Source organism: Lepisosteus oculatus, chromosome 4, assembly GCF_040954835.1.
Source record: "Lepisosteus oculatus isolate fLepOcu1 chromosome 4, fLepOcu1.hap2, whole genome shotgun sequence".
In the NCBI taxonomy this organism is placed as follows: Eukaryota; Metazoa; Chordata; class Actinopteri; order Semionotiformes; family Lepisosteidae; genus Lepisosteus; species Lepisosteus oculatus.
Genome location: NC_090699.1, coordinates 63,223,519 through 63,244,219, shown reverse-complemented (window position 1 = coordinate 63,244,219; position 20,701 = coordinate 63,223,519). Strand labels below are relative to the sequence as shown.

General features: G+C 35.9%; 1 protein-coding gene across 9 annotated transcripts in view; it reads left to right on the top strand.

Moving 5' to 3' along the window:
* Nucleotides 1–20,701, top strand: part of LOC102692886 (serine/threonine-protein kinase WNK2) — a 47,459-nt gene that overhangs the window by 1,717 nt on the left and 25,041 nt on the right. For all 9 annotated transcript variants that reach the window (XM_015348210.2, XM_069189472.1, XM_069189470.1 and 6 more), the window contains exons 2-6: nucleotides 14,320–14,492; nucleotides 14,612–14,832; nucleotides 15,525–15,682; nucleotides 17,979–18,067; nucleotides 18,871–19,090. In XM_015348210.2, the coding sequence (XP_015203696.2) occupies nucleotides 14,320–14,492; nucleotides 14,612–14,832; nucleotides 15,525–15,682; nucleotides 17,979–18,067; nucleotides 18,871–19,090 (861 nt within the window). The remainder of the gene's footprint in view (nucleotides 1–14,319; nucleotides 14,493–14,611; nucleotides 14,833–15,524; nucleotides 15,683–17,978; nucleotides 18,068–18,870; nucleotides 19,091–20,701) is intronic.

Below are 20,701 nucleotides of genomic sequence, written 5' to 3'. Positions count from 1 at the left end.
ATAGTTCTGTTAAGTACTTCATGGTACAGCTGGGTGCAGCTTTCCATGGCCTGCTTCTCCTTGTCTAACCTAAAACCTAATTCAGTGTGTTGGGATCCTGACTGTGCCCAATAAAACCATAAGCTGAGATACTTTGGTACTGTGCCTTGAATAAATCTTTGTGACATATAAAAAGATCAAACTTCAATGTTGCTTCGCTCTAAAGCCAATTGGGTTATTTACCCTTTTCGGCCCTTGAGTTTATCAGAGGAATGACTGGCTTTTTCACAGAAATTCTGTTCAGGTTAACTAAATCTTCATAACTACAGTTTGATTGGCAAATAATTGTCCATTGGCAACTTGCTGCAAGTCTGCAGCACCTAATCACTGGACTTAATATGCAAATAATGGGCATACATGTTGATATCTCACATTGGTACCTTTCATACTGACCCATTTTAATTCTTTCCCATTGCAAATCAGTTTTAGAACCCATGACCATTGTCCTCGATTTAATGATCATGTTGCATAAATGTCGCTGAAAGGGATTTTAAGACAATAGGTTGTGCTGCTGTGAACTAGGCAGTTGCTGTGGATTCATTTCAATAGCAATATTGAAAGGAAGGATTCAGAACTGTGTATACAGGGATCAATTAAAATATTTGTTCAGCTGGGCTACTGTTGTCTGATTGGGCATGGCATTTAATTTTGATTTTGGTTTAATGTTTTATTTAACCCGATAAGCAAACAGAGAACAAACTCTCATTCACAAGAATGGGCTAGAGGCAGTAGCTATTTATACAGCATAGTTTTTACTGGAGCAATGTAAGTAAGATGCTGTGCTGGAGGCTGGAACAGTAGCTTCCCATCTGGGATTTGAACCCACAGCTCTCCAATCTGGACTCCAGATCTGTAACCATTACTCCACACTGCTGTCACAGGGGGATATGTGTGAGACGTGGTGATCACCATTCTGTGTTATTGATGCCGGAGAGGACACTATTTTCTCAGAAAGGGGTTCACGGATAAAGAGAATGTGTGAGAAACCCTTGTATCCAACACTTGTGATTCTGAATTCTTTCCTGAAATGTTCACGAAGAGTGCTGTGTTATCAGCGATGTATAACAAAATACACTGTCATCCTTAAACTGAAACACTGTAGATTGCCTAAGAAGCATCAAGGTTTAGATCTGTGTTTCCACTGCTGAATAGATCCCTAAATTGTCAGTCTGTCCACCGTAATCTGTGATTCCACTTGACATAGTTTGCACACAGTAAGAAAGATTAAATGATTTAGGATTTTTTTGGCCTTTTATACTGTTATATACTGTGTAGTATAGACAATTGTGTAGTACTGGGTGACTGTTTTGGTTTGTATTTTTTTAGTTAATCCAACTATTGTTTTTTAAAATGTAGAAAAGAGCAACTTTATTCTAATCCAATTCAATCTTTACTTGACTACTCAATGTTTTGAGAGATTCCTCTGTGAACCTGAATAAAAGCTTTTTACTTCAGCAGTTTCTCTGCTTAGGTTAAATCCATGACATTCTAAAATTGCACAATGTACATATTTTACATTGAGTTTTTGAGATGTGCATGCTGTTCTGTCCACCACAAAGTATTTTATATTGCTCGCTTGAAGAAAGAAAACTTTTCTCCTTTTATTTTAATGAGGTAGTCTCATTGGTCCACTGTCACATGAGCCTTCAGCCTAGAAGTGCTAATCTGGCATTGCTTTTCAAAACCATTGCTTTTGTCTGTGCTCTAAAACAGATGGGATGTATCTGTGTTGGGCTATAGATCCTAATCCTGTAAAATTCCTGTAGAAGCCTTTTCCAACATCGTTACACTAGTATTACCCGAGGATGTTTAATGTTTGAAAAATTGTCCTTAGAATTTGTTGCAATCAATTTGGTTGTAACAGAATGCTAAGTAGTAGAACACAGGTTTTCTTGTAAATTTCCTTTCAGTGGGTCTGCTAATGTTGCTTAATGTATTTGAAGAAATCATGGGTACAAATCTATTGGTGACCATGTTACCATATTTGTTTTGATCCTGAATTAACATAAAAACAATTTAATGTAAAGATAGTGTTCTGGAAATAATGGAATTGTGGCTTTTAAAAGGCTTTCATCTTAAGAAGTATTAATTTCTACATTTTTTAATGGAGTATGGGACTCATTTTATTTTATTGGGGTTTCAAATGTCAAATTCTGTATCGTTGTGTATATAGTTGCAATGAACAGCATGCTGTTTTATCTTGCATAAAGAATTCTTCTGTGAAGATAATATCAGGTGTTCCATTACAGAACATGTGATGATAAAGTCCCAGTCTTACAACTGAGAACATTATCTTCATGCTTCCTAAAATGTTTTTCAGTACTTGTAAGCCACTAGTATGGTTGGTTTCAGTTAAGATACTTCTTTACAGTATCGGAGGAAAGAAAAAATCTGCCAGTCTACCTTTCATAAAAAAATACTAGGTTTACAGTAAAATTAGCGTTTCAATAGGATCAGATTATTTCCTTTTGACATCACTAGCAAAATGCCATTTTTAAAGGTACTTAAAGTCTTGTTTTATCAGGGTCTGAGGCATGATGCAGAATTTTGCAGGTAACAACTTCAAACACTGTTCAGGGCAGCAGAATCCTTTTGATAATATGTCGTCTAGACGTAGTGTATTCTAAATGAGGTATAGTTAGTGATCTGGTTGAATTTGAATGCTGTGTATGAAGCAGCAGGATTTATCAGCATTCCTTCCTTGCGGTTCATATCATTCAATGACTGTTTTACATCGGGTGGATTTGATGGACTATAGATACAGTACATGCACAAGCCCATCCTGTTTGGTTTTGTTTACATTTTGAATTGGTAATTTCCAAATACCTTGTGGAAACTGAGGTACATTTGTTTTTGTCATTGTTGTTCTGTCTTTGTGTGGAATGAACACAATTAAGAATCGGTGATTGTAGCATTGTATGTGATTTTTGGATATAAAAAGCAGTATGGAGTTTCTTCGATTACTTTAATATTTTGAGTCTAGCACTGGGAGGAAGTTGTTTTGAAATATTAAACAATGTGCTAAATTATATGTATGTTGCAATTGCCTTTTGGGCTGTATACAATAATTGATGTGTACAGAAATACGTTTGGTATGTAACTTAATGGAAAATTGGTGCTTATTAGATTTGTGGTGCTTTCTATACTACTAATTTACTTCTATCTTTTGTCACAGCAGGAAATATTTCATTCTGTTCACATGAACCCAAGTAAAAATTTATCAGCTCGACAGTACTTCATATAACTGATCAAAGCAGCCTGTAAAAGATTTAGTGCCATTGTATTTATTTATAGTCTGGTATCATGATCAAAAATACTTATGTTGTCATTTTTCAGTTAGGCAATGAATTTGTTTTAAGTCATAAAAATGTCTTCACCTACAGTGTTTTCTAGAAATTATATCCCTCAGTGATCTTAAACTGTACCATCCATATTTTGAATAGTTAAGATTTTATATACATTGAACAGCTCACAAAAGTGTGGCAGTTCTAAGATCCAAAGGCTATTTGTAAGTATACCACTAAAGAAAGACCACACTGATTCTAGAAATTGTTAATGTCTTTATTTTAAAGTCTGTAAATGTTACAGATAATGCCTTTGATTTACAACAGAGCCCTTTTAAAGTGTGTGGCTGTCCTGTTTGTAGAGTTTCATGGTTTCCTTTGTCCATAGTAAAAATAGCAAACTGATTTATGCCAACACTTTAGCGTGTTGTAAAAGAATAGCATTCTTGTCTGTGGCCTTTTTATACCATAAGCTCCTAATCAGAGAGTGCATTGACTGCCGGTTGCAGAAGTATGAAATGCCACCTTGTTGAGTTTTCACCGAGCTTCATCAGGCACTTGCAGTGTACTCAAATGAACTGTCCCTAACAGCAGTTCTTTCAAATGAACCACCGTTCAAAAGCGGTCAGCTGGAAGTAGAGATGTCCTTATAATGACACTTGTAAAGATGACTATTTTGCATATGTACTGGGCACCTCCTCTTTCTTATACTGGAAATCTTTACTGTAGATTAAATATTTCTTATGGTACCTTTATTATGAGATGGATGAAGTGCAGCAGTGCATCATAACTTTCTGGTGCTTACGCAGCAGTGCAGTGAGTGATGCATCCTCCACTTATTTACTTTGACATAGTTGCATATATAAACATTTTTATTGGTCAGTCATTTAAGCCATCCATTAAAGGAAAAAAAAAACTTCTTGCATGTAGTGTTATATGTGTAAAGGCAGTGTGGCACTCATACTTTTTGGTTAGCTTGTGGTAACGATTCAGACAGTGAGTCAGTCTTTGTATCACATATCTATCTGCAGAAGCATGTCATTTGTAATGGCAAAATACCTCGGTGTAATGGTAGGTGTTGTATTTTAATATCCTGAATTTAATTATACATTCAAATCATGATGTATCCAATCCTGTAATTGTCATCATTCTTTCCCTTTGGCAGTGTTGCTTCTAAGTGCTTACCAGTGGGTCAAATTAAATTTTGACAATTTTGATTTAAAGTCAGAGCAATGAAAAGTAGGCTCAAATGATCCAAAGAAGACACTTTTAATATATGGTTTGGTGTGGAAGTGAATCCTTCATCACTGTCATAACCCAATTGCTCACCTGCTTGAAATGTGCTCTATACAATTTGTTTGATGCAAGACTGAACTTGCTTTAAAAAATACCCTTTTAAAAGGACCACAGATCAATTTTATACCTACTTTGAAATTAAACAGATCTTTTTTTTGTCAGATATACCTTCAGCACTGCTACTGTCCCGTCAAAAGTATTCTGTATGAATATTTGGGACCAACATGGTCAATTAAACCCTTAACTTGTGTGAAACCCATCTTTATTTAAAAGCTGATTCTATAGTAAATGTAGAGAATAGTGACTCATGCATGTACCTGAAAACCTGCTTACTCAAGACACAAAGGGGCCAGCACTGGAGGTCAGGAGGCCTTAGCTGCTGTATATTCCCTGTCTCAGCTCCCTGACAGAAATAAATGAATTGAAGACGGGTGTTCTGCATAGATACTGAAGGCTTGGAGATGTCTTCATAGTAAGGTTTTTTTTGTAGATGTGGGCAGCAGACTATGCAATCATAACAGAGCTGCAAAACCTAGAAATCAGCTAATGGTTTAAGACCATATCCTGCTAAGCAAAAGCCACACTACAGCTGTGAGCTGGGTGCAGCAGTGTTTTTTTTTTCCTATTGTACCCATTACCAAAAGAGGGGAAGCTGAGTAGCCTATGTTTGCAGTTAATATAGGATTGATGTTTAGTAAATCATCCAGAGAACAAGCGTTTAGGCTAAATTATGATTCCTCCACCTGACCAATGAGTCATTTGCCACTCAAAATGATGGCTGCTTTGCTGCTTTTAATAAATGTCAGGTTAGCATGTGTAGATAATGTGTATATATACAAACATCAGATAAATTGCCTAGAACGTCAGTAGATCTGAGTGTTTATTAATGTATTGTAGGTTTTCCCCTAACAACAGTGTCTAAATTAAAACTGTCATGCTGAGTTATTTTTTCCACCGCAAGTACAGTTTCTTTAGAGCTTCAGAACGTTCTCTGAAACTCCATTAGCCTCTCATTTAGATTGATCAGGTCTTTGGCATTCATTTAGACTGTGCATCTATGACTGGTTCATTCTAGACATCTTCCAGTGTAAATGTTCCTAATTTATCTTTCAGTGCTTTGAAGATTGGAAGTATGTTCTGCATAAACCTGAGAAATACGGTGTACACATTAGGTGAAGGACAACGTCACTGTCTCACAGAAGAGGACACGACAATTTATTGTGCCACTTTAGTGCAGGAATCCATTTGCAGTAGATGTGCATGCAAGTACAAAATTTATCATATGGTACTAAGTAACAATGACTTCATTTACTGGAAGCTCACAATACAGGAAGGGTCATTTTATTTCTACTCTTTTTCAACTTTGATTTCTTGAACATTGATTATACTTTTTAGCTTTTGAAACTGTAAACTCTGCAGTGACTAAATATCCCTGCGATGTTGCCTTGTTATGCAAAGTGCTTTTCAGAGTGGTTTGTGTCTGCACATGTATTTATATAGGAGTTGAAAACTGACCTGAAGTGTGTGCTTATCCTTTGAGCCCAAAAATATATGTAAGTAAAGTAATTGGCATATATACGTCCCCAGTTCTCAGAAGTTTGGCACCCACCTCCAAAAAAACTTGAATCAGACTTGATATGCCATTTTCGTTTGTAGTCCTATGTGGACTAAATAAATGCCTCATAAAAAAATCTGAATTATATATAAATCTTCTCACAGAAGAAGCAGTAAAGTTGTCTTTGCATTCATCTGTTCCCAGAAAGGCCCTTGCCCGCTTACATATTGTGCTCTGTGATCACAGGCTCAAGTTTTGGTTATGTTACTAGCCCAGTGTGGGGTGGGATTAGTTAGCAAGCAGGGCTCTCTTGGCTGCCCATGACACAGTGACCCCTGTGGCCTCCTTGGAGCTTGCAGTGCTGTGGATAGAAGTGAGATGCATCTGTCACTTAGCATTCATTGTCCAGTACAGGACTGTGTTGAATATGACATGTTGAAAGACAAGTGGCTCAAAGGTGTGCAAATCAGAGGAGTCTGCTTACATGTCCTCATTCCCCTGCCTGCAGTTGCTGGGATCATAGCTGTGAACCAGATGTGCAAAACGTGCCATTGGCTGTTCCAAATTTAGTTGGGTAAAATGAAAAATTTATCAATTTTAAAATTAGAAAAAGAAGAAAATTGTTGTATATATTCATAACCATATTATATTGCATTGGATGTAAAGACTATTATGTATGCAAATCAAGACACTAAAATAGCATTTAATACCTGACGTTGCACATATAATTTAATGTCTGAGAAGTGGAAATTGTTGCTGTTCATTATACAATCCAGTACTTTACAGCTGCGCATGGAATGTGTGAATGAATTCTTTGTACTGTCTGAAAATTGTCTATAAAATATTTAACAATATTTGGTAGGATTTTATAGAAGACTTGGCTGTGAACCATTAGCCATTAGTCGGGGAGAAGGCTTAGCGTGAACGAAAAGCCTTTCTGAATGATAGCATTGTTGAAAAAATAAATTTGGTGAGAATGGGTTCAACGTCATGGAGTATTTTGAAGCCCATGTGCTCGCTTGCAGGGGGATATTTTTCAGCTCGGGAGATTTCAAGGGTCTACCTTTTCAGCTGATGAAGTGGATTATTTGGAATTAGTTTCAATAAAAGAGCTCCTTTCACTCCCACTCATGATTTACAGTGCTTGGTCTCCAGGGCATTAAATGTGCTGACTAGACCTTGTCCCAGTATTCCCATGTCTTGGGAACACTGTTTTGCTGCTGTATAAGATAAATCAAGGGTCAGTCTGGGATAAAAATGGACCAGCTCTGCAGGTTTGATTTTGGGTGTCTTGATTAGAGAGCCGTCACTGATGGAAGACCAATGTAAAGACACACTTAAAGGTACATTACAGCACAGAGAGGAGAGCTAAGTGCATTTTAACATGTTTCTTAGTATTGTGATACATCTTGCAGTCATGCAATACAAATTTCCTTTGGTTCAAATATACTTAATTCGTCATTTGAGCTTTAATGTGCATTGTTTTATAATAGTGTTTTACTGTGTATATTAATGAAGTTCTAAAAATATTAAACTGCTCTGCAATGCTGGCATTGTGTCTGATGTTTGAAAAGTACAGATCATCCAGAAAGTGGAAAGGAATAAAACTTTGCATCTGAAGGGCAGTGAAATGCAGTTACTGATAATATCTTAGTGAGGCAAAGGAGCCTCTGAGATATTGCTCTAGCGGTGATTGTGCAGCAAAAGATTAATTTTAACCTGAAAAGTAATACGTGATGCTGTGAAAACGGAATACACTGTGCCCCACGTGGCCATGCTAAAGGTTTTATTTTCTCATTCAGCTTGCATTACATAAACGCCAGAGGCATGTTTTATATTAGATTACATGCTGCTGAATGTTGATCTGTGTATGTGGTGGAAATCTGATCTGAATCCTGGGGTGGTGGAGATACAAATGTATGTAAGGCCTGCATGCTGAAGGCTGAAGTCGCTTCTCACTGAACCTAGATTTACTGATTACATTTTTTACATTCTTTGGATAAATTTCGGTACTTTTTCTTTCATTTCTTTTTTTTATATTTCAGTTAAGGAATACACTTATGTGCTATTTAAAAAAAAAAAATGTTCAGGCCAGTAAATCACTGAGAATTTGGAATGTACAGACTGAAGAGGCCTGACTGCATAAGTACTCGTCTTTTGAAAATAACTTATGAACTCATGGACGAATACAATTGAAGTGACACGTCTGTATGTTTTTGTACTATGTCGGCTGATAATAACATAAAGAAGGGAAAAGGTAAAGTCTCTTAGGACCATGTTTTTGTTTTCTAAAATAGTGCTACTGGTGTGTTTAGAAATTCTTCATTTCCCATTTAATAGGAAAGAAGCTTAGGGTCATAGATTCTAACTGGGCCCAGAACATTCCAGGTTGTCAGGAATTTGTTTTAAAACCATCGGTTGTCCTTGCAGAATTGCAGTAGGAGTGCGATAGAGATGTGCAAGAGGGTTAAATGCGGAGTCTTACCCTTCTGATTGATTAGACTTAAACCAGGGAGGTCCCGGGTTCAAGTGTGGTAATCGCCCCATTCTTAATTAAAGACTGTCCTTCCATGTTATGCTGTTATTTTATAGGTACTGTATAACTGGTGAGCTGTAATAGAAGCCTTTACTAAGTATCTTGACCTTCTAGGTGAGTATGATAACATGAACATGAAACAAGGCAGTAATTGTTACAGAGCACTTGAAAAAGGTGACTAATTAAAATAGGATGTGGTTTGTATTGTTAAGCCAAAACAGACTGAATAGTAGGGAGACTGGAATTGTGCAGAGGTTTCAGAAATGTTTCTAATTCTTTTTTCAAATGCCTTTTAATGTGGCACATGCTGCCCTATTAAAGTTTGCTGTCTACCTAAATCTACAGCGGCAGCAGTAATCTGTGCACTGTTCAGTATGGTATTATAAAACATATAGTGAACTGTCTGCTTTTTCACTGTATTCTTAGGGTATTGGTGATGTTCTAGTCTTGTTTTAATGTTTTATTGTACCTCCCAGTATGATTCGAAATTGCTAGAGGCATATCATGAATGTGCTTCCAAATTTAAGATTGTTTTTTTTATTATTTCTGTGTGATTTATAACTTCATGTTTAGCAATTTGTACTTTGTGAGTTTGTCGATCATCACCTATGACTGTATAACTCTGCTAGAGTGCCTTTACAGTTTCACAGTGCATGTATAGATTAAATGCATATACTGTAGAAAGAATGATGAAACATGAGAGCTTTAATACTTTGTAGAATACATTTTTTTGCACATATGAAAGGACAGTGAAAACAACAGTTTACTTGGCCTTTTTGTAGAGTGTATAATACTTATTCAGGTATAAGTATACCTGATATTTTGTGAAGAATGATTCTGTGTGTAAATATAGAATAATATTATATAATAGGAATAAGACTTAATATGAAATAAGATATTCTGGAATCATGGCTCATAAAATTGTGATACCACTTTATTCATGTTCATCAAATGATCTGGACATCAAATCTCTGAAATGTTTAGCATAAATCTAATATTTAGGTTTCAGTTTGTTCTGTTTACCGATTACATTTGGTCAAATATAGGCAATGGTGATTAAGGTTGTACGCAATTTAAGGGTGCTATAAGCTAATTTTTTCATCAAAATGTTTTTTTTGTACTGGTGAAATTTAATTGTGTATATCAAATAGTTTAATATTCAGTATTTTTCTTTTGTTGGTAAATTAAAATGAAATGGGAAAACTCGCTTTCCTTTATTGCAGCCATTTGTATTTTTCAGCCTGAGATTGCAGCAGATTAGTGACTCTAGAGAGATGCTTTAGTATTTCCATTTTGGTACATAGTGCATTCATAAATGTCCCAAACTGGGGAGCTATTAATCCGTTGTGGGAAACCTCAAAATTCTTATGGATATACAGTACTGTGCTTGCTATAGCAATGCACAAGTTATTTTCAGTTGACGGAAGGATGTTTTCACATTTTTTAGGCCTTTTTGTAGAACAAATCACCCTTTTAGTATGTGGCAGTTCAACATATCTTGCATAAGCATGTAGTACATTGGTTCTCATATTCTTGTCCTGTTTTTCAGCATTAAGTTAAAAATACACAGAGCGCTTGTTTTGAGTTTCTATGAGCATGCCTTTAGAAACAAGTTTTTTTTCATTTTAGTTCTTAAATCATTTTTATTAATATAATTCAAGTACGTGGCTGCGTCAGCATGCGCTGGTTGCAGAGGAACACGTAAAGGATTATTCCATACTGAATATTCAGCATGGAGTATACCTTTACTTGTTTCCTTTTATTTATGTGGTATTCTTTGACTTCAGACTGTTTTTCTATGAAGACACACTAAATAATAACATGCGTGTCTAACTTCGTACTGCTGTATGTTACACATTGTTCACGGTTAAAATGACACGTCTGTTTTTAAGAAATGGTAATAACACCCATTCCCTTTTTGCTTTGGAAAAAAACTCAAAATCATTAGTCACTTGCTGCCTCAACAGAATAGTGTTTGCAAATTTTTTTGGGTTTGTGCTGTGTAATGGAAATGTAATGTTTTGTTGTAAATTCTGCAGGTAATTCTGAGAACTGTTAAAAAAAAATCCCTTCTGACAAAAGGAGAGAGGACTATTTGTTAAAAGCCTGGAACAGCAAACCTGTCTCCCTGTCAGTTATCTTTGAGCTTCATTCAGCTGTCTACAAAGGCTTTTTAGTCTGTGCCTTAGGAAAGTCCATGACCAATGGACTAAAATGCAGTCCTAGGCGTTCTACGTAACAAAAAGCCTCGAATAGCTCTGGAAAGGCCTGAAAGCTTTGAGGTTGTTCAGCATGACACAGAATGTCTTTCGAGAGCTTTCTCTTTAGCATTACTTCTGGCCAGTCACAGACACTGTAGATGTCCTAGACCCTGAATTACACGGGTTTTAAGGTTTAATGTTTAAAATGTGTGCCAGCACAGTGCAATGTGTTCTTGAGGTTTAACAGAGAATTTGAGATTTAAGTGCATGTGTACACCACAGTATAGATTCTTTTACTTATCATATTAACCTTTGAGTCTCATAAGTACAATGCGCACATAGCCAGTGTGCCGTGATATTGCACAAGAGGAGCATATATTTCCCATGGAATTGCATGTCCCATTACAAATATGTCTTGTAGATGGGTCATTAAGACTTACTTATACTTTAATTTACCAATGCTCAGTAAAAAAATTCTTATACCATCTTCAGCATGAAATCGGCCATTGTTCAGCAACTTGAATACTGTAAAATGACATTTTTCTGGTGTGCTGCAAGTCATACAGGATCTGTAGAAAATTCAATGAAAAATAAGTATGCTTGTGGCATACAGCTTCTTGCTTTTATTATTAATTTCCCATCAAGAATGTTTACTGCTTGGATGTGGCGATTTAGACCAAGTGTTTTTATAAGAGAGACTGTCTTGTTTTCCTTGTTATGGTTTTTTGTTTTCCTTTAAAACTTTAAAGAATAAAAGTATGGCTTGATTCATTGTCGCAGTGTCTAATGAGGTTTAGCTTGCAAGTGTGGCTGGGATGTTGCTGGTTTAGGTCATGTCCTCTTCTCTACCATTAAAAAGATGTAGAACTGGAGAGCACCAATGCATTTTTTCCAGTACAGTGCTGTTTTATTCTTAATATTGCATTTCTGTAAAATCACTTTTGTCTCTTGCAATAGAGCATTTTACATTTATGATAACCTTTATACCCTTTTTTGTTTTACAAAAACACATTCCTCTGAACAGACCAGGCATATTTTAGAAATATCCTTGCATATTATTTTGTTAGTTGAGCCAATGCAAGAAGGAAATTGGCAAAAGAAAAAAAGAAGCAGAAGTAGGGAGATGGAAGTTTGCTTGCAGTTCAATCTGATCTTTTATGCAGATGACATTTATCAAAACTCAGCATCGAAAACCTACTGGGCATCTGTTAAGCCATCCTCACTGAGATCAGACAGCAAGGTTGTATGGTTAAAAATGGTAACATCTGGGAATCCTACTGAGCTGGAAGCAACAAACTGCTGCTATAGTCCATTTCTTGTGCATTTACTGTAAAAATACTAAATATGGTGTAGGACACTCCTGTACTTTAACTGTTGAGGTGGTAGATTTTGCTTTGATGAATATTAAATGCAGTGTTTTAGGATGTTTTTCAGGTTTTCCAAGAGGTTAATTGGTTTGACTGTATTCCGAATTGATGCTTGTTTTGATTAAAAGCCTGAAGAAACAACAGTGCAAAGTCCTGTTGAAATCCACTGGAGCCAAAGCTTGCTCTAATAGAGTTAGATATTTAACTGAAGTGGAGTTCATGGAGTGTAGCACTGATTATACATTGCATCTTGCTAATGTCACAATCCATTTTCTAAACTGGGTGTCTGATAAAAGGCCATAGTGTACAAAGAGCTTGAGATTTTATCAACCTGTGCTTCTCAATAGGGATGTTCTTAAAGGTGCATTAGGGCACTAATATATTATGTATTTTACATGGGTTATATAGTTATCTGGCAAGAATGACCATATATAATGGGCACATTAAAGTAAAATAGTAAAGTACTAAATAAGAACATAAAGGGCTACTTAATATATAGGACTTAATAAAGTGAGTTCAAATTATGACTACAGCAGTGTTAGTATTTTTATGAGAATGGTTTACAACTGTTATAGAAACAACATTAATACATTTGCATGCATACATGCATAAATGCCAGTTCATTACATATTATGAGGCCTGTATTGTCATGACATTCTGATTGAATGTGTTGCTGTTGGGTGAAATTAATCCATGTTGGTACTGCTGATATCTTGTATTAACCATTTTACGTGACTGACAATGTAATAGTGAATTATCTTTACTGATCAGACGTTTACATAAAACAGCATTACTTTAAAGGACTGTTGGTCTTGCAAGTTATAATGCGTAACTATGGTCCTCTAGCTATTACCAGGAGCATTGAAAGATTTCCATAGGAAAACTATAAAGCATTGTATATGGATTTATTTCATGACTGCTTTTGTTGGATCTAAATATTAATAAAACTGATACTGTATCTCAGAAGGTTATATTCCCATTCTTCTGCCTTAATGCATTAGTTTAAGTAAAGCAGACCAGCTTCTTGTCTTCCAAGAGCTGATCCATACAGTTCAGTAGACTTGTGGAATACAGTACAGTATGCATAATAGATTCATGGTAGTGCTGCATTATTTATAAGGTGTGCTTCTGAGGAGTGCTGTAAAAGCTCCCTTAAAGACTACAGTATACTGTTAGCAGTTTTAATGAATGCTGCTCTTCAGAAAAGGCTCTTTTGCAGAGTTACTATATTTAGCCTAACATTAATTAAAAGCAATTTCTTTCCGTGACAAGATTTTCATATTATTTACAATTTCTTTTTCATATCTACTTGAAGTGTGTGTTGGGTTTTTATACAGTGACGTCTGTGAGTTTAGAGATGACTGCAGCAGAGCATGTAAGGCAATAGAGATAATGGCTGTCCTGTAGTCAGCAAATTTCAACATTGATGCAATTACAGCAGGGTGACTGCAGTGATGTATTGACAGAGGTACCCCTTTACCACCTTTGGAACCCTGAACTGATTATGACTTTTTTTTTCCCCCCACAGCAGCAAGTTTTGATGTAAACCATTTTTTGGTATCCCAGGGCTCAACAATTCCAAATCTGTATTTTAGCTTTAGTATTTCCTAGGCTAGTTTAGAACAGGGTCTCAGAGTCAAATCCTGGTGTCTTCTGATTTTTACTCCACATTGAGTAGTCAGTTATACAGTTACCCGGATTACTTTCATAGTTACACATGTGTAAGGTCTTTTACAACTGCTTATGCAAAATTTTAATTTAAAGAATGTTACCCATCAGTGACTTCAGAGTGTGTTTAGAAATCTTACAGTTATGAAGTTCAATACTTAGACCAACTATATTGCAGAGTTCAGATAGAACAAAAACTAAAAGACTCAATTAAGCATTCCAGGAACTGAGTTCAAGATCCCAGATTTATAATTTAAAAACAGCATACTAAACATAGTGCAGAGATTACATAGTCCATATTTTCAGGAATACCGTGCATGTATAGAAATGTGTTTGCTGAACATCTGTTTCCTGTTCTTCCTTGTTCTTACAGGATAGAAAACTCTCAAAGGTAGAGAGGCAGAGATTCAAAGAAGAGGCAGAAATGCTGAAGGGCTTGCAGCATCCCAACATTGTCCGGTTTTACGACTCCTGGGAATCTTCACTGAAAGGAAAAAAGTGCATAGTGTTGGTTACTGAACTGATGACATCAGGGACATTAAAAACGTGAGTACTGAAGGCCTGATATTCAGTTTGAAAGGAGAGCTGTCAGTGTTCGTCTTCATTTACTTTTCAACATGACTGATTTTCATGAACATGAATATCTCATTTTTTTTTCTTTGTAGGTACTTGAAGAGGTTTAAAGTGATGAAACCCAAGGTTTTGCGAAGTTGGTGTCGGCAGATTTTAAAAGGCTTGCATTTTCTACATACCAGGACACCCCCCATCATTCACCGAGATTTAAAATGTGACAATATATTCATTACTGGACCCACTGGATCTGTAAAAATTGGTGATCTTGGGCTTGCTACGTTAAAAAGAGCTTCTTTTGCCAAAAGCGTCATAGGTAATTAATAAGCAGTTCTGTGCTGTCATCTTTATTGGTTGGATGTGATATTTATGTACAGACAAATGAGTTGAAAGTGTTGTTGAAGGTGATGATTATTAACATAAAACTGGCAGTGTCCTGTGTAGAGCCCTTAGAAAATGGACAGCTCCATCTGTGGTATTCACAATATCGGGTTTCATAATGTCCCATCACCACTTCTGTGCATCAATACAAGCACAAGGCTTTCATCCCGTTTTATTCTATTTCATGTTACATTACTTATTATGTCATTAACACAGCAATTAAATTGCAAACCAGCCGTTTTTGCCAAACTGCCGAAATCTTCTAACAGTAATACCCGTGTTAACATTTCTGCAAGATAACCTTCTTTATTCCTTAAACATCAAATAAAATCTGCTCAACTTCAGTTTCTTCCAAACCTGGCTTAAAGTGCTTTTCAGTCTTTTTTGTAAGTCCTGGTACATATACAGGTGAAAATGTATACCTATAAGTTACCTTTAATTAAAAACACTATTGCAACTTGCTGATGTTAGCTTTGCAATGTTTAACTTTCAATTTCAAATGGGGATTTTAAGAAAAGAACTATACCAGGTTCAAAGTAATATTTGGAATGTTATGAAAGCATTCACCTCATATTTTGTCTTTATGAGGTCTCGGGGAGTCTTTTGACATTTTTTGTTCATTTGTAGGTACTCCTGAATTTATGGCCCCTGAAATGTATGAGGAACACTATGATGAATCAGTGGATGTGTATGCCTTTGGAATGTGCATGCTGGAAATGGCTACCTCAGAATACCCTTACTCAGAGTGTCAAAATGCTGCCCAGATTTACCGCAAAGTCACAAGTGTAAGTTAAAATAACCTTCTGGTATAGTAACACCATATTATGGCATATGTTATGCATTAAACTTAATACTAATGTGTATTTAGACATAGCCCTCCCATCTCCTTTATTGGTAATATCTGTATACAGGTCTTCTAATGTTGTAGCAGAAAGATACAATATTGATGTTTTTGCCAAAGCCTGGATGCCAGTTTTCATGATCAGAGATTAGAAATGGTTTCCTTATAAACCTATCCACAGCTTTTCTTTTTGTAGGGGGTGACATAGGTTTAATTTGTGAAATTTTCAATGGGCCTTGTTATACATCCATTTTTATTAGTGACATTTCTGACAATTGTCGGTTTCCTGTCCTGTAATGTCACTAATACAAACATGTTTTTGTATACACAGCTGCTTTTTGTTTTGATCAGTATAATCTGAAATCATGCCAGAAAACCATTACCATGGCTTAAAGAATGGTATATGCCAATTTTAGGGAAAAAAAAACTTACTGGCGTTAAAGACACATCCTGGATCACTTAATTTCCCTAGAATCTATAGTACAGTATAGAGTCCTGTGTGAGGGTTATGCAATTTGAATCTTCAGTCATTAGTTCATTCTGACCTGTCGGGCTGCTATTCTGTTTACTAGTGCAGTGGCTCTCCTGCTAGCAAAACTGCATCAAGAGTGGCTCCGTGTCACTGACTGACATGAATTCTCAAAGGCGTTGTCTTCTGGGACAGAGTGACCTTTTACGGTCTGTTTGTCCAAGCTCTGAAGTGGCAGGAAGAGGGAGCAAGGTCCCAGTGCTTTTGTGTTAGGCTGTATGTGTATTCAGGAAACGGAAAGCACATCCTCCGTTTTCATTGTCATACCTTGGCTACTGTAGTTTGTGTTTTCAACTGGTTTTGTTAAGAGCTCTGTGTACAGCTGTCCACATCCCATCAAAATTAGTTTGCAGTCAATATTTTCATATGCAACAGTTTCATGTTTATATGTAAGTCGCAGGTCAGTGCTTTGTTCTTGCACCACAGTAATCTACAGTACATGCACCACAACCCTAGTTCTTTTTCTTTAATTTTTCTGTAATTCGTTAACTTATTCTGGAAAACTACACACAACGTGCTAAAAAAGCACTTGGATTTGAAAGCTGTTTCAACACTTTGTCCCAAGAGAGAATTTAGTGTATTTCAGTGTAATGTAAAAAGTGCCTAGTCATTACTTAGTCAAACTGTTACAGATCATATCTATTCTAACAGTACTTGTGTACTTATTGAGGGTTTTGTGAAATTTGCCACCGTTCTTTTTTTTTCTGCTGTTAGTGTGTTGTGTTCATAGGGACCCAGGGCAAAGAGATTTGAGGACTGATCTGAAATGAGCAGCACAAACAGGAGCACGCATTTTGTAACTAGTATATGTTTAACATGTGTTTTTAACAGCACCTGCCCCCTCTGAGGATTTCTGCCTAATTATGCCTCCTGATAGAAGAGAATAATTATTTGGAAAGGTTTACAGGGCCATGCAGAATCCTCTTTAAGATTTTGATATTTCCAATTAAGAGAGAAATTTAGAATTTAACTCTTGTCTGCTTTATGTGGATATCTTGCGTCTTTTCTGGAGAAGGAAAGGTCAGACTTGCATTTAAATCGCAGATTTTAACATGTTGGGGCATTTTGAACAACCTTGAGAATATGCTTTTTCTTCTGAATGTTTACAAAAACTGATATATAGCCCATTCTTAATTATATTTTAAGTTATGATTTGCATAGAATCAGTCATGCTCATTTGTTTGTTACCTGTGCTGTAAGGCTAGAATCTTCCATGAGGGTGAGAGAGTGAATCATCTGTTTTAAAAAAATCAGCATATCTCTTTGCTCTTCATGTATTGAATCTGAAAACTTGAACAGAAAATGTCAGGATTATTATTTTTCTAGTTGGTATACAATGGCAGAGATTGGTATTTTTCCAGTCAGTTTTATGACCCAGAAAAAAAAAACGTAATTTGACTAAAAAATAAAAATTAAAGCGCAATATATTTTTGATTGTAGAATGTCATGCTACACCTAAGTGATTCACTTTCTAGTATTATGCTCTTTTAAAGTTAATATATGACTGTATATTAAGATTCCACCTTTTAAATTTCTGTGAATTAAATCTAGGTCATATCTAAATATATTTAATCAAATGTCATGTTTAATATATGGATAAGTGTTCTATTTATAGTATTCAACAGAAAAACACCTTTAACATGGAGGTATTTACCTTTATTTTGGCCTTCCATATCCTGTTAACGTCTTGGAATTGTCTGTTTCCCTAAAGGGTGTGAAACCAGCAAGCTACAACAAGGTTACAGATCCAGAAATCAAGGAAATTATCGGAGAATGTATCTGCCAAAAAAAGGAGGAAAGGTCAGTTCCAGACTTGACAAAGAACAAACACCTCTTTCATTTTCCATAATTCATTGCTATGCCTTTGACTGCAAGCTTGACAAAACCTTAGAAATCTGTATTCTCATCTTTAAAATTGTTTTAAACCTTGCAAATGTTAATTATAAGCATAAATTTGCTTCAATGTGTTAGATTGAAACCTTCATTTTATTACATTTATTCTCAGAACATTTTAAGACTTTAAATTAATAAAACAAAGACCAGCGTTTAAGGTTAATTAAAATTCATAAAAGAAAAGGCTTTGGCCAGCAGAAACCTGTAGCTTTTGTAACTGTGAAAGAATCAGTCTAGCACGTACAATTTGGAATTTGTGAATTATTTTTTTTTTAAAAACTGCGTGAAGAAAATCCATCCCTTATCACATACAGGGACCCACTGTCGAGGCCTCTTTTGCCAAACCTCTCGAATGTCCGCAGTGTGGAAATCTGCACTAGAAGCAACTTCTCTGCAATCATGTAACGAAATAGTCGGTTGTAGGTGAAGGGTGGATTTAGTTATCCGTTGCTTTCTCGTTGAAAAGAAAAATGCCGAAAGAACTTCGACTCTAAACGGACGCCTGCTCATCTGTGAAGCATAGACCAGTTAAAGTAAAACACAACAGATTTTGTAGGTTAATACTACAGCCTTTATTATAATTGTTAAAATGGCTCATTGTGAACTGACCCTTTAAACAGCCTGTACCATGTGTCATATGAAGAGGACAGTGGCCTTTCTTTTTTTCCACACTGACCTCGGTAATACACCTGCAATTCTTTGTTTTTCAGGTATTCCATAAAGGATCTCCTTAATCATGCCTTCTTCGCTGAGGACACTGGGGTGAGGGTGGAACTTGCTGAGGAAGATGATGGCAAGAAGTCTTCGATTGCTTTGAAGCTGTGGGTCGAAGATCCGAAGAAGCTGAAAGGGAAATACAAAGACAATGGAGCCATTGAGTTTAGTTATGACTTGGAGAAGGAGGTCCCTGAGGATGTTGCTCAGGAAATGGTGAGCCAACTTAACCCAGCTTGTATCACTGTCAAATAAATAGGACTTTCCCTTCCCATAATACAGAATGGGAAAATACATATTAAAGTTGACTGTTGTAGTCTTTGTATTTAACATAGTTTAGGTGGTATTAATAATATAAACTAAATCCTTTATATCCCAGTTTCATTATTTTTTTAAATTAATTTACAGCTCTCTGTAAAACATGCCAGAACAACTGGGATCTACTTTCTGATCTAAAAAGCAAGAATGCACTTCAGTCCAGATTCAGGTTTTTGTAGATTGTATTGCAGATTTCTGAATTCCATAAAGCATTTTCATGTTTTCTTTACAGGTTATAACGCATCCTAAATCAAAAGATAAAACTATTTTTGGAGTTCCGTAGCTTATTTTTCACTGGCTGTCAGATGCATCACTAGATGTTTTGATTATTAAGGGAGGTCAAGCAAAATAATGGTATATTGTATTATTAAGGTAAAAGAGAGATGGCATTTTTTCATCATAGTGCTAAAAGGGATGGTATTCTAGTGTACTCCTCTTTAAGTTAAGTTTTTTCAGTAATTGCATCTGAAACATATTGTCTTTTACATCTGAATTTGTGGGTAATGAAATGGAGATGGAAACTGCTCTTGGGCAAAATGCCACAAAGTCTTTCAACAGAAGGCAGAAGCTCTGTCAAGGTACCTCCCACATCCTTGGACAGACCCTTCATTCATGGGCCTCCAGCTTGTGTGCCGCAGTGCTGAACTGACTGTTTTATTTTTTCTTATTTCCTCTGGGAACTACTTTTACTTATCAGCTGTGATGTATTTGAACTTTAGCTTCTGAGGTATGCCAAGTGAGAATACACAAGACATCCTTCATCGTGTACTCTACACTACTTGTGAGAACAATTTGCACAGGAAAATGAAGTATGCATTAAGTTGAAGTTAAATTAAGATGATCAGGTAACCAATACTAGATGGTGCTTCTTGCTTCTGCTTTAAGGCATTTTTATTTTATGCGCAATGTTTACTTAGACTATTCTAAAGTACATTGATTTGCCAGGAGTAGGTCCTTACAACAGTAGGATGTTAAGAAAAAGTGATGCCTACAGTATTGCACCAAAGTTTAAATTCCTCTGTAATCTGGTACTGTATAGCTTGACTTGAGACCTCTCAGAAGGAATATGCTGTTTATGTAGTTAGAAAATGGATTTAGGTAATTAACTTTTCCACTGTAATTTCACTTATATAAGGAGAGGGCTGGGAAAGTGTATTTAAAAAAAAAAATATATATAACTAAGTGTTTAATAAGGTTTGTGCTTGATCTTAAAGCACTTTAATTGCTACACATACAATTTAAATGTGTTTTCTTGTCTCTGCTTTCTAAGGATTTGATTTTGCTTTTTGTTACTTGTAGAATTTTTCTGCAGACTTTTTTTTTTTGCAGATTGACTAGGAAAACAAGGATGAAAACTTTTTCAATAGACACAAAGCCGATCTCGAACTGTAATTATTTCCATGAAGTAGGAAGGTCTGCAGATTTTTAACAGCAAAAGCATATATTCAGTACCATAGGCAAGGTGGAGATGGCCAAAGATTTTTTGCTGTGTCATTGTAGGATAGTTAT